At 45.3% G+C, this 12,875-nt stretch overlaps 1 protein-coding gene across 1 annotated transcript in view; it reads right to left on the bottom strand.

Annotated features, from left to right (window-relative positions):
* Positions 1–5,637: 5,637 nt before the first annotated feature.
* LOC146863176 (endogenous retrovirus group PABLB member 1 Env polyprotein-like) overlaps positions 5,638–12,875 on the bottom strand; it is a 110,500-nt gene continuing 103,262 nt past the window's right edge. The window contains exon 2 of the mRNA XM_085642605.1: positions 5,638–8,774. Within this exon, the coding sequence (XP_085498731.1) occupies positions 6,469–8,016 (1,548 nt within the window). The 5' untranslated portion in view covers positions 8,017–8,774 and the 3' untranslated portion in view covers positions 5,638–6,468. The remainder of the gene's footprint in view (positions 8,775–12,875) is intronic.

Below are 12,875 nucleotides of genomic sequence, written 5' to 3' on the forward strand. Positions count from 1 at the left end.
GAGTGGCACAGTGCTTGAGAGGGCGTAACCTTTGAGAGGATTCTATCAGGTTCGGATTGTTCATTCAGTATGGTGAATATTTCTTTGGAGTCTTTGTTGGAATTGAGAATACGCGTGGAGAAGTGAGCAGTTTTAGCTGCGAGAATGGCCTTCATGTAATCTTTCCGGGCAGTGGAGTACAGAAGTTTCTTGTCAGGGGAATATTCCTGTCGCCACTGCCTCTCTAGTTGGCGTACGGCCAGTTTCTGAGTCGTAAGTTTGGTAGAGCACCATCTCTGGGCGTCAGCACGTCGAGCAAGTTTAACTTTCCTAAGGGGCGCGTGTTGGTTGCTGGCCTTGAGAAGCCATTCATAGAGATTCGCTTCAGTAGCATTGATGTCTGTGCCAGGGACCGGGCCTGTGGTGGTCAGGGTGTCGAAGAAATCTTTTTTTATTGATGGCGTTCCATTTCCTAGCGTATCCACCTTCGTCTGTGCTAGTTTTGTGAGTGGTAGGAAGTAGGAGTGTAAATTGTACTAACCAAATACATGGGGCGATAGTGGGGATGGATGTCGTCAGGCCGTTAGTCCAGACTTGATCCAAGATGTGCCCTTTCAGGTGGGTGGGGGATAAGACCTGCTGTGTAAAGTTTAAATTAGTCAGGAGATTTGACAGCTCCACAGATTGTGGTCCTTCATGAGGGTCATTATACCAATAATTAAAGTCGCCCACAAGAAGGACCTTGGCGTGATCAATGACGAGTTTAGCCATCTGTTCGCTCAGTGATAGGGTAAAATGAGACATCTGATGAGGTGGCCTGTAGACTAGAACACAGACAAAGGTGTCGGTGTCGGAGTCAAGTTGAATTAATATGTTCTCCACCTCCTTGAGGGAAAGACAGGTTAGGAAGCTGAACCTGAGTTTAGTGTGGATGATGGCTGCGACCCTCCCTCCCCTCCTGTTTACCTGACAGACGGTTGGTATGAATAATATAGTAGTCTGGGGGTAATGCTGCCAGCATATCCGGGGCGGAGTCAGAGGTGAGCCATGTTTCGGTCAGCAGTAGGATGTCAGGTTTGTCAGTGAGCAGGAGGAGAAAATATCAAGCTATTACCTAGGAGAGAATAGTTCTTGGCAACTATCGAACATGACAACCCTGATCCCTCAGAATCGTGGAAACAGTGCTACTAGTTGCTTAGTCAATCATGGTCACTTTGTCTCCGAGAGAGATACACAGAATAAACGGTGCGAAGTTTTCCAAAACGTATTGAAGCAGCATCATTCTAGTGTAAAATAGATGTGCTGACAGTCATTAGACAGTAACAGAAATAGATGATTTTAAGCACTAACAGAGTAAAAGGATGGTAGATTTCTACCATAATGCTAGAACGATAAATACAGGTTAGGTATAAAAATACATGAGAGTAATAAAAGCGTACTCCTACGATGCGACCCTAACTAGATGTACCTAAGTGTACCTAGCATAAATGTAGGTGTGGAAGCCAAGAAGACCTCTAGGATAAAGTCAACCCCATTATCTGAAGTGAGAGACTATGGGACCCTGTTCTGGTCTCGAGGTGGATACCCCGGAAGGGACGCAGACCACTACGAGCTGGAGTATCTGCATGCAGGAGCCTCATCGTCTCGTGTCAGTGTGTCAGCATGGAAGTCCTTTTCTCCTCTCTACCTTAGTAACAGATGGTGTATGTATACCGAAAGTAGTACCCCATGGGTATATACCTCGCTGTGTCATGTCAAACAAAGATGACATTGTTGTTATGCAGGAGATGTTCGGCCTGCTGTCCAGCTGTGATTCCAAGAATCATCATGCATAATGAATGAGGCTTAGGCCTTTCGGAGAAAACCCCAGGTCCTCTAGTCATTACCTCAACTAGGTTAAAGGTTAGTCCTAAGAACCGTTATCTAGTGCAATGTGAGCTTAATGTAGGTGAAAGGTGCAGTTAGTACCTGAGCCGATATTGGGGTACCTATATGGAATATAACAGAATGATTTGGAGTCAAATAGAGTTAATCTCGAAGGAAGCTTATGAAAGAACCTGTGAATGTGCTTGTTTTATACATGGAGCAATTTAAAAAAAGGATTGACGAGATCTAAGGATTTCAAACCTAGATTGAGACAAGTAGTACAAGTCTGTCAATTGTAGCTTTTCTAGTAATTTGGCTGCGAGACCTTCATAGATGCCATTGCAGCAGTCAATATGTAAGAACGCCACTGCTAGAATTTAAAGTAATGTGAGAGTTCCTCGTGATATCAGAAATGGAAAGATACAATTTTGATTACGGAATTAACCTGTGGGGCAAATGATAAATCACTGTCAATGAAGACTCCCAGATTTCTGAGTTAATGGGGTAGGAGCAGTTCCCATAAAGACCAGATTCAAATGAGTGTTCTAGGTTTTTGAGGGTTGAGTAGAATGTCAGAGTTTGTGTCACTTGAGGGAAGCCAGTTGTCAGTCATTCAGATTTAACATGCGGAAAGCAATCATGCAGAAAGTTACTGTGGTCTGGCTTTTTTAGATCCTAATATAAATCTAAGTGTTGTCAGTATACATTGATAGCCAACATTATATCTATTGATGATCGCTGCACAGGGATCAATGCAGGGCTGATGAGGGATGGTCCCTGTAGCACACCACATGTCACAGGAATAATTTTAGATAGAAAGAGGCCACATTTTACCAGATGGGTTTGATTATAGAGCAAAGGTCAGAACCATTATAGAAAAATATCTCTTAGCCTAGCCTAAATGTGTACTCCAGTTAGGAAAATGGGATTCTGTGACCAACTGTGCTAAAGGCAGAAGATTGGTCTAGACAATCAAGGTGTAGCTCTGCTTGTTGTCCCTAGAAGAAAGGATTTCTGTAATATTTTATAAGCCAGTTACTTTGCCTGCCTTAGAATCCAGACTGGAAATCGCTCAATAGGTTTCCAGATAGCTGAGTGAAGACGGTTCTGTTAGCAATATTCCGGAGGCAGGAGATTGGTCTGACAGTTGCCAGGGTATGTTTTATAAGAATAAGATTTCTTAGGCTGTGGAGTGGTAATATGTATACGTTTGTTGGGAAGCTATCAATGAGGTGCTGACTAATGTAGCGCTAATGCAGGTTGGCAGAGTTTGATCTTTTTAGCCTTGCAAGGACGTTTTTGCTTGGATAATCTCATTGACCAGGGAGCATCAAATTGCAGATTTATCCTATTCTTGCTGGTCAGATGTGTTGCCTGAACATGAGATACCTTGAAAAACAAAATAAAAGAGGTGTTTTGCAAAACAGGAACAGTTTGTTTAATTAAACAGTGCGGCCGGGAGCACAGTCACAGGCATAGGGTCTGGGGACTGTCTCAATCAATCTAACAAACTTTTATACAGTTCATTGAATGCAATAAAATGTTTCCGGCAATCCATTTTTGGTAAGGAATGTGTACCTCTGTCTTAGGAGCTAACATGTCCAGAAGTCTGGCATGGGGAGCACGTGATCACTGCGTGTACTGTGTGTGCTGTGTCTTGGTTTGCTAAGTGTTCCTAACTTCATGTGGCATCTGACATGGTGTTTTGGGAACGAGCGCACCCCTCTGGTCATGTGTGCTTAATTGGCACCAATCTCCCTAGATAATTGTGGTGTCGCTGTGTATATATGTGGGATCGATCTGGGATTTCCTGTTCGATCGTTTGTCTGCTGGCTACGTTCCCCCCACCCACGCCTGATCAGTGACATCAGGCCTTGGTCTGAGGGCCTGCCTAACTCCGTATTTCTGTATCGGGGCTAATGTGGAGTTCCCAATGGGCGAATTAGTCCATAAAGATGCAATTTTGTTTTTATAAATGAATGTATCGTAATTCATATTGACATCGACTTTTTCAATATTAACAGATGCCTAAGTCACTCTTTACTCTCAGTTGTTCCTTAGTGTTGGTATTTACTGAGTGTGGTTCTAAGAAATGCTCTCCGAATTGTTGCAGCAAGGTCTAGTTATTTGTGGAAGAGAAAATTACATTACTTCCTGTCGTTGTGTCAATGTCTGGAGAGATGTGAGACCGAGGAGTTATAATCTAGTGTAAAAGGTATGGCGGTGCTCATCTTCAAAATATTTTTAGGATCTGTAACGTTTCCCGTTTCCTGATAGTGTTTGGCATGGCACACATTCCCAGTTTGCTGAACCCGTTCTGTTGTTCACATTCGTTAAACTTCTTCCGGTCTTCTTGAGTGCCTTCCATTGCTTCCACACAATTACGAAGGTCTGGGGTGAGATTTGTAGGGTTACCATATGAGTTGAGAACTCAGTTTCATTGTTAGTAAGTCACAGTGCTGGTTCTCTTTTTGGTGAAATGTGTTATTCACTTGTTTGGAATTCTTGTAAAATAATTTTTGGATCGAACAAGAATGCGATTGGATCAATTATGTTACTCTGCACATGGCTATCCATATTCTATACATTTCTGCTAAATTATTACTTCTTTAGCAGAGGACTCAAAATGTCACTGACTTCTCATTCTTCATAAATAGTTATATGCAAAAGATAGGTTATTCAAATAGATGAGTGTTGACTACTTTTGTATGCTAACATATATGTGAGCTGTAACTTCAACATCTTACTCCAATACCGCTCTTGTAAAAAGGTTTGAAATCTCAAATACCGTTCAAAACATTGATTCAAGCTCTCAGTCTGTCCAACTGTCCAGGGATGGTAACTGGTAGACAGATGTACTTCCATGTCTAGTGCTTTACATAGGAAAACTTAGAAATAAATTGAGCCCCTGAAACACCATCCAATTGAAAAATGTGCTGTACAAACGTCTGTGTGAACTCTTTAGAGATTGACAAGTCAGGCCGGGATATAAAATGACCCATCTTAGTCAAATAGACCACAACTGTAGGAAAGTACGATCTGCCATTATGGTTACCCCCACTTTTTGCTTGGTGTCAGTATGTTTTTGACTAGCCTGACTGGGATCCTGCTAATCAGGACCCCAGTCACTCTGCTTTCTCCCAAAATTGGCCATAGCAAGTACTTCTGTACATCCCCAATTGGCTATTGATGTGTACTTGAAAGTTCCTGGTATAGGGTAATAAGGTACCCAGGGCATAGGAACTCCAGGGTTCTCCCATGGGCTGCAGTATGTACTGTACCACCCATGAGAGACCACTTAAAATGTGCCTAAGGCCTGCCATAACAGCCTGTGTGAGTTGGTGCTTGCACCTCTCATGACAGATATAAGTTTTCTTATATCTAGTCACTGCACTTACAACCTATAAGTCCCCCCTATGGCAGGCCTTTTAGTCCTGAATGCAGGGTGCTTGTTTATAAGTGTGAGGGTGCCCCTGAATGAGCAGGACACCCCTACTAACCCCGGAGTCGATTCTCCAGGCTTTGTATGTGCGGTCAGCTATTTTCATACATATAGTGGACGTCTGTCATAACGAGATGTCTAGCTATATAGTGGCTGCACCGAACTTGGTCACGTTTGGTATCAAACATGCTTGTATCATACCCCAACAACAATTCCATTGTTGGAAGTATGATTCCATGTTGAAGGACTGGGTTATTCTTAAGACCCAGCGGTGCCAGGGAACAACACCTGAAACCTTCGTGGGTTACCTGTTCTGGCGTAACAAACACAGAGACACGGGACACTTCCAGTGACGTCAGAGATCAGCGTTTATTTACTGCAGGGATACAGAGGTCACAAGAAGTACACAACGTGTAGGTTCTCGGAGACTGCTTCAAATTCGTAGAAGTGGATCGCTCCTTTTATACAGGTTTTTGCCATAGCACAGTATGGTGAACAAAGGTTACAACTCAGTTCCCACAATAAACTTCAAAAGGGTCGTGTTCATGTTTCAGGAGGCCGGAACATAATTACAACAGTCTTGCCGGTTCTCAACTGTAAAAACATATTCCCTCCGCAATAAACACATTTCATCCTAACCATAAACACATTAAGAGGAAGGACGAAAAACAGATGAAAGGATAGGACAAGAATACACAACGGGTTAGAAAAGAGTGTCAGGGGCAATAAAGGAAACTCGATAGAAGGGTCAAAGACCTCGTGTCTAATGTATGCGTGGCTGAAACAATAGACCGGAGCGGCAAGATGAGCCTTGAGCGGGGCCATCTGCCTTACTCGTGTCATTTCCCCCATCGTAAAAGTCACCTCAAAGAAACACGTGTCCTTCGTGCAAGCTTGAAAGTCCCAGGGTCACGAAGCGGACAAAAACCCGTTCGCTGGCTACCTGAGGGCAAGAAACAAAATGGATGCCGTATCTAAAATGGAACCCGAGGGTTCGGATGAACAAACCCAAAAATGAGACGAACCATACGTGGCTGCATAGCGAAACTACGTACACCCACTATACTCGTCATTTGCGGTTCGGGGATACCAGACTCATCCATATTCGTCATTACTCAAAAAGTGCCGTCTCGTCTCATACGGAACCTCAGACGCTCCTTTTGCCCTCATGTAGGCAAGCACTAGTCAAGATCGGAATCTATATCAATATTCATCAGATCGTTCAGCTGCTGCTGGAACATCATCCTATTCATCAACGTCTCCTTGGTAACAGATGGCCGCCTTATACACGTCGCAGCACATAAGCCACATAAGGCAGGACCACACTGTACACAAAGACAACACGTGAACAGAATCGTTACAACAGCCCCTACGATCATTAGAATCTTCCAACCCCAGGTTGACATCAGGCCCCAAAACCATCCCAGGAGCGTCCAATTACCTTCGTCCACGTGTATGGACTCGGAAATCTTGTGCAACTTCGAGATGGCTTGGTAAACAGTTGGAGCATTGTCAGGAATAAAAATGCAACAACTCGAGTGGATAATTTTACACACACCCCCTCTATCTGCAAGAACAACGTCTAGAACCATACGGTTCTGCAACGTCATGAGTCTATCCGCCTGTAGTTCAGCTGTTAGATTACCAAGGGCATTTGCAGTAATATTAGCAGTCGACTCTACCACACGGGTCAACTGTCTTAGGTTCCTACTATTAACCATAGGTCCCCAAAACGGCAAGAAACCCTTAAAGAAGTCTCCTGCTTCTTGACCAGCAGTGTCCTCTTTGCTAATAACGCCTCTCACGACTCTAGTTTTGTGATAGTCCGAAGCAACTGTGAAAGTCGGAGGTAAAAGATTCGCAATATAACAGGTACCCGAAAAGTCACGGGGTAACCATGTATACGCGCGTTCATAACATACAAAATAGGTGCCCTTAGCAGTCAGAAAAACAGGGGAGGAGAGCATCGGTAGGACATACGTATCAGTGCAAGCACTGTTCCCAAGTTGTGCTCTTGGATTTCGACCCAAACCTTTCAAGCAGAAATTACCAAGGTGCGGTACAATCCATATTGGGGACGAGCTCTTAAGCTGTCTATCACCCACTGACGTACTATACTCAGTCTCACTCAGATCCTTATAGGCCTGCACTTCTTCATCTGGGATGAGTGATGCATCAAAGATATCTCTATCCAGATCTGCTATGGCTATCACCAAAGGCTTGTGGTACGGCCCAGGACCAAAATTGACAGACCGTGGCTCTCGACTGGGGTAGGAATCTAGTGCACTACGGAACATAGTTTGGAATGCTCGAGCTGAACCCTGGGAGCTGTATGGAAGGACAAAATACGGAATACCCCTATCCATGGTGTGTGGCATTAACCCACATACCCAACAATTGGTAGTATTCACCACCAACTGATGCTGATGTAGAAGTTGAACAAAGGAATTATTCATGAATTCCGCGCGCCTAACCTGCTCATGTTGAGGCAAAGGATGAAAGGAATGTGGGGAGACAGTGGTGAGGGAACTTAGGTTAGGAGAAAAGGTAGGCGAAACAGAAGGCAAGAACAACGGCACTCCGAAATACACTCCACCCACCAATAACATAGATAAGGCCAGAAACAGTAGAAACACCTGAAACAAAAAACATTTTGTTCGTACAACCCTCCATAATTCTGATCTCTGTGCCAACACCCTTTCTTCTTCCAACAGCTTAGAGAATGCCATCCTCTACAAACCGTCCGTGACGTACTTGACGCACTTCGTTCTGAGTAGCAATTATCAATCCCCAGGAGTTTCCAGAGATCGACAAAAGTAACCAACCTAGCGTCAGAAACCTGCTAAACAGAAAGGAGTACCCGCACGGCCCTACGGTGACCCGGATGGCGAGGTTTCCACGACAAATTTATTACAAGTCTCTTAGCAGTGGAAAAGCACAAACAACTCAAAAAGAAAGGATGTAATCGTTCATAATATTCGTAACGTCAAAAACCACTGTACTGTTACTTTTTATTAGTCCTTGAACGAAGAAAGTATCGACTTCTTCCAGGTCGAGTTTGCTCTACAAACAATTGTTCAGCTGACGCAACAGTGTTCGATGAAGTGGACAACGAGTCAGACCTTGGGTTCTCTACTACTGATGACTCCACATGTGGATCTGGCAGTGACGAATCCTCCTCCACAAGTTGAGCATCACTAAATGGCACAAAGTGCAAAGGAGTCTCAGTTTCTGAGGCCGAAATCCCAGTCCTCACCCAACCGTCAGTTGGTAAGGGGATCGGTACCTTCTTTGTGTGGCTGGCATGCACCCAGTTTTTCCGACCCTCCAGTCGAACCGCTGTCCTCGTCGTCAATAAGACTTGATAGGGTCCGACGAATCTTGGCTCCAAGTTACGCTTTCGACCAAAGTTTCGGGTAACCACCCAGTCTCCTGGCCGGAGCTGGTGTCCAGGACCCTCTGTCTGCGCCGGTAGAGCTTCAAGGACCTGTTGATGGATTAACCGTAGTTTAGTGGTCAAATCATGCAAGTAATCAATTAACATTGGATACTCAAGACTATCAAAAGCCCTAGGCCTCGGGACTCCCCAAATATTCGCAGGGCGACCGAACACAATCTCATATGGGCTAAGCCCTACTCGAGAGTGTACGGTTGCTCTGGTCGATAGGAGAGCCAGAGGCAAGGCATCAGGCCATGACAGACCAGTCGTAGCTTGAACCTTAGCGAGTTTCAGCTTCAGGGTACCATTGTACCCTTCAACCAAACCCGCTGCCTGAGGATGATTAGCACTGTGGAATTTCTGTCGAATTCCCAGGCCCTTACACACACTCTGCATTACACTTCCCACAAACTCACTCCCATTATCCGACCATACAATCCGGGGCATTCCGTACCGAGGAAAGTATTCCTTCAGCAGGATTTTTGCTGTGGACAGGGCAGTGTTATCCTTAAGAGGATAGGCCTCAATCCATCTGGAGAACGCGCAAACCACAACCAAAACATACTTCAGGTTATTGCATCTCTCCATATGGATAAAGTCCAACTGGATAACCTCAAAGGGACAAGCAGGAGGAGCAAAATGACCAGGAGGAGTGGGGGTGCCTTTTCCGGGATTATGCATCAAACACACCATACAATTCTTAACCACTCTTTCGGCACATTTAGCAATACCCTCATTCCTCCACACAGGAGACAAGAACTTACATATTCCTTTCGCACTAATATGTGACAACCCATGAGCCATCGTCACAACAGCTAATACATATGCATCTGGTAACATCCACCTCTGACATTCCGTCAGGTCAACCCAACATCCATGCATATCCAATTTCCCTGTACTTTCTTTCCACTTTGTCTTTTCAGCTTCAGTAGCTTCGTTCTGAATTGCTTTCACACTCTCAACGGTATTTTCACACATACCAGTCTCCGTCGGCCACCTTACTGAACTCGTAACATACATTCGAGTCGCAATATTCTTAGCCGTTTCCTTAGCGATTTCGTCCGCAAATGCATTACCACGACCAACATCATCCGTCACTTTTCGATGTGCACTGCATTTAACAATCGCCACTTGTTTAGGCAACGTAAGTGCATCCAAAAGATCATTCACGGGATGCCCGTGTTGGATCTTCGTACCATGCGATGTCATAAATCCTCTTTCTCTCCACAATCTTCCAAAGTTATGCGCAACACCAAATGCATACTGACTGTCAGTAAACACATTCACTCGCTTTCCCTTCGACAGAACACACGCTCTTGTCAATGCAATTAACTCTGCCGCTTGCGCGGAATTCTGATTCAATCTCGCAGTTTCCACCACCGTGCTCAACGTCACCACAGCATACGCAGTCGTCACATCGCCATTCGGCAATTTGAAGCAAGAACCATCCACATACAAAGTACCATCGGGATCTGCCAAAGGAGTGTTTTTCAGGTCCACACGACCTTTTGTTTCTTCTTCAGTCCGTAAATAACAATCATGTGGCAGCACATCATCTGATTCCATATTAATCGGCAACAATGTCGCCGGATTCAGTACATTACAACGTTTGATCTGTATATGACTTGCCAAAAGGGTCAGCTCGTACCCAGACAACCTTGCACTCGTCAGATGTTGAGTCTTTGTCCGATTCAAGAGCGTATCAACTGCATGCGGAACCATTACTATGAGCATATTATCCATAACAAGACCTGCGGACTGTCGAATAGACGCCGCTGCTGCCGCTGTCGCCCTCAAGCAACTCGGCAACGCTCTAGCTACCGGGTCTAAGGTCGAGGAAAAATATGCACACGGACGCTGCTTATCACCAAATTGTTGCGTTAAAACACTCAACGCACAACCGTCCCTCTCATGGACGTATAATGTGAATGGCTTGCTGTAATCAGGAGTACCTAACACAGGAGCCGAACACAACGCATCACGTAGTTCAGAAAAACTTTTCTGACATTCCTCCGTCCAAGGCAAAGGAGTCGAAACGTCCTTGCACGTGAGGGCTACCAATGGCTTCGCTAACAGTGAAAAGTTCGGAATCCACTGTCTGCAGTATGACGTGATACCTAGAAAGGCACGCACATCTCTCTGAGTTGTTGGCACAGTCATTTGAGCGATTGCTGCAACTCGTTCAGGGGTCAACCTTCTTCCCGCCTTTGACAATAAGTGACCGAGATAGGTAACTTCTTGACAACAATATTGCAGCTTGGAAGGTGACACTTTATGATGTAAAGCACAGAGATGCTGTAACAGAGACACCGTAGCGGCTTTACAGAGCTGTTCAGTGTCAGCAGCGACCAATAGATCATCAACATACTGAATCAAGGCTGCACCAGCCGGTAACACAAACGCATCAAGTTGACTCTTAAGAGCTTGGCTGTAAATTGATGGACTCTCACAGTAGCCCTGTGGTGCGCGCTTGAATCTGAAGCTGCGACCACCTAATGAGAAACCGAACAAATCTCTGCTTTCCTCAGCAATCGGAATGCTAAAGAACGCATTCTTCAGATCGATCACCGAGAACCATGATGCAGTGGCTGGAATCAGAGTCAGTAAAGCTGTAATGTCTGGAACCACAGGAAACTGCGGAACAACGACTTTATTCACCTCCCGTAAGTCGATAACTAGACGGTACACAGGAGGTTTGGAGGGATCCGTTCGTTTCAGAATAGGCAACACGGGACTATTGCACACATTACCCCGTGTCTCCTCAATAACATCTTTACCGATCAGATCGTAAATGATCGCTAACAATGCCCTTTCACCATCAAGGGAAATACGATACTGAGGTATACGTGGCAAACGCGCACCAACTTTCAGTTGGACAACATAAGGTGGTATATCCAACAGGCCCACGTCATTGGGACCTGTCGCCCACAAGGAGTCCGGAAGAGCTTTCAATGCCGCCGGGAGCTTGTCGATCGATAAATACATAGAGGAAATCACGCTCTTACCCAACGTAAGCTCCACACCCGTAGGAGAACAGTACAAAGTCGCATGTAACCTTTTCAACAAATCTAAGCCCAAAAGATTCTCACCACAACCAGTAGTCAAAATCAAGGGAGCTTCTAGCTCATGAGACCCAATTGTAAGGGGCAAAGGGCTAGAAACTGGATTGCTAACGGGGGCGCCAGAGAATCCAACGGAAACATTCGTTAAGCCAGACAAAGGCGCGCCAGGGAGTTTCGAATGCATGATGGAACTTTTTGCTGCACCAGTGTCCAACAGAAAAGGCTCAACGACGCCCAAAGTGGCTACTGCAACATAAGGCCCTCTCTGATCAACCGGAACTGATACTTCTCCCTTCCTTTGTCCATGGCTGTCCTAGTAGATACCGTCCGTATCAACATCACACTCAACATAGCAATCATCCACATGATACTGTGCAGACCGACCGGACGATGGTTCGCGCCGATCGAAACAATTGTGCGAGTCCGAAGACGTGGCAAAGCGGTCGGCCTGAGTCTGGGTAACTCCGCGACCTCTACCACGGGAAGCCTGTTGAGGACCACTACGTCCTCCTCGAGCCGACACACCATTGGTCCGATCACGGAGAACCGGACAATCGAACTTCAGATGGCCCTCCCCACGACAATATGCGCATTGATTATATCCCAGCACAAAGCGAGGTGCGGGCGAAACATTTCACGTCTGCGATCTGGAGAACTGTGGTTGTGATCTGTTTAGCTGCTGTGTATCACTAAAATTCGAACGCGGAGGATAGGCTTGCTGCAATAAGACCTTAGTTTTAAGATCCTTCGTTTTCTTATCTGCGCGCTCACTTTCCTCCTTTTCTCTATTTTCGTAATATTGGGCCGTGGCCAATATTTGGGCAGTGGTAGAAACAGCCCACGAACTCTCAGAATTCTTCAACTTGTTGCTAAGGTCGGGCAACAAGTTCGATACAAACTTATCAACGAACAGCCGCTGACCACCCTCAGAACCCATGTCCTGACCGCTATGATCAACAAACGCTTCCTCAAATCTCGTAAAGAAATCAGAAACACTTTCCTCCCTCTTTTGTTTGCACGCTGATAATTTGTCCCAATTGACGCGCATCGCTGGCATAAGTGTTTTCATGAGGGTAATTATCCTCTG

Source organism: Triturus cristatus, chromosome 2_2, assembly GCF_964204655.1.
Source record: "Triturus cristatus chromosome 2_2, aTriCri1.1, whole genome shotgun sequence".
Taxonomy (NCBI): Eukaryota; Metazoa; Chordata; class Amphibia; order Caudata; family Salamandridae; genus Triturus; species Triturus cristatus.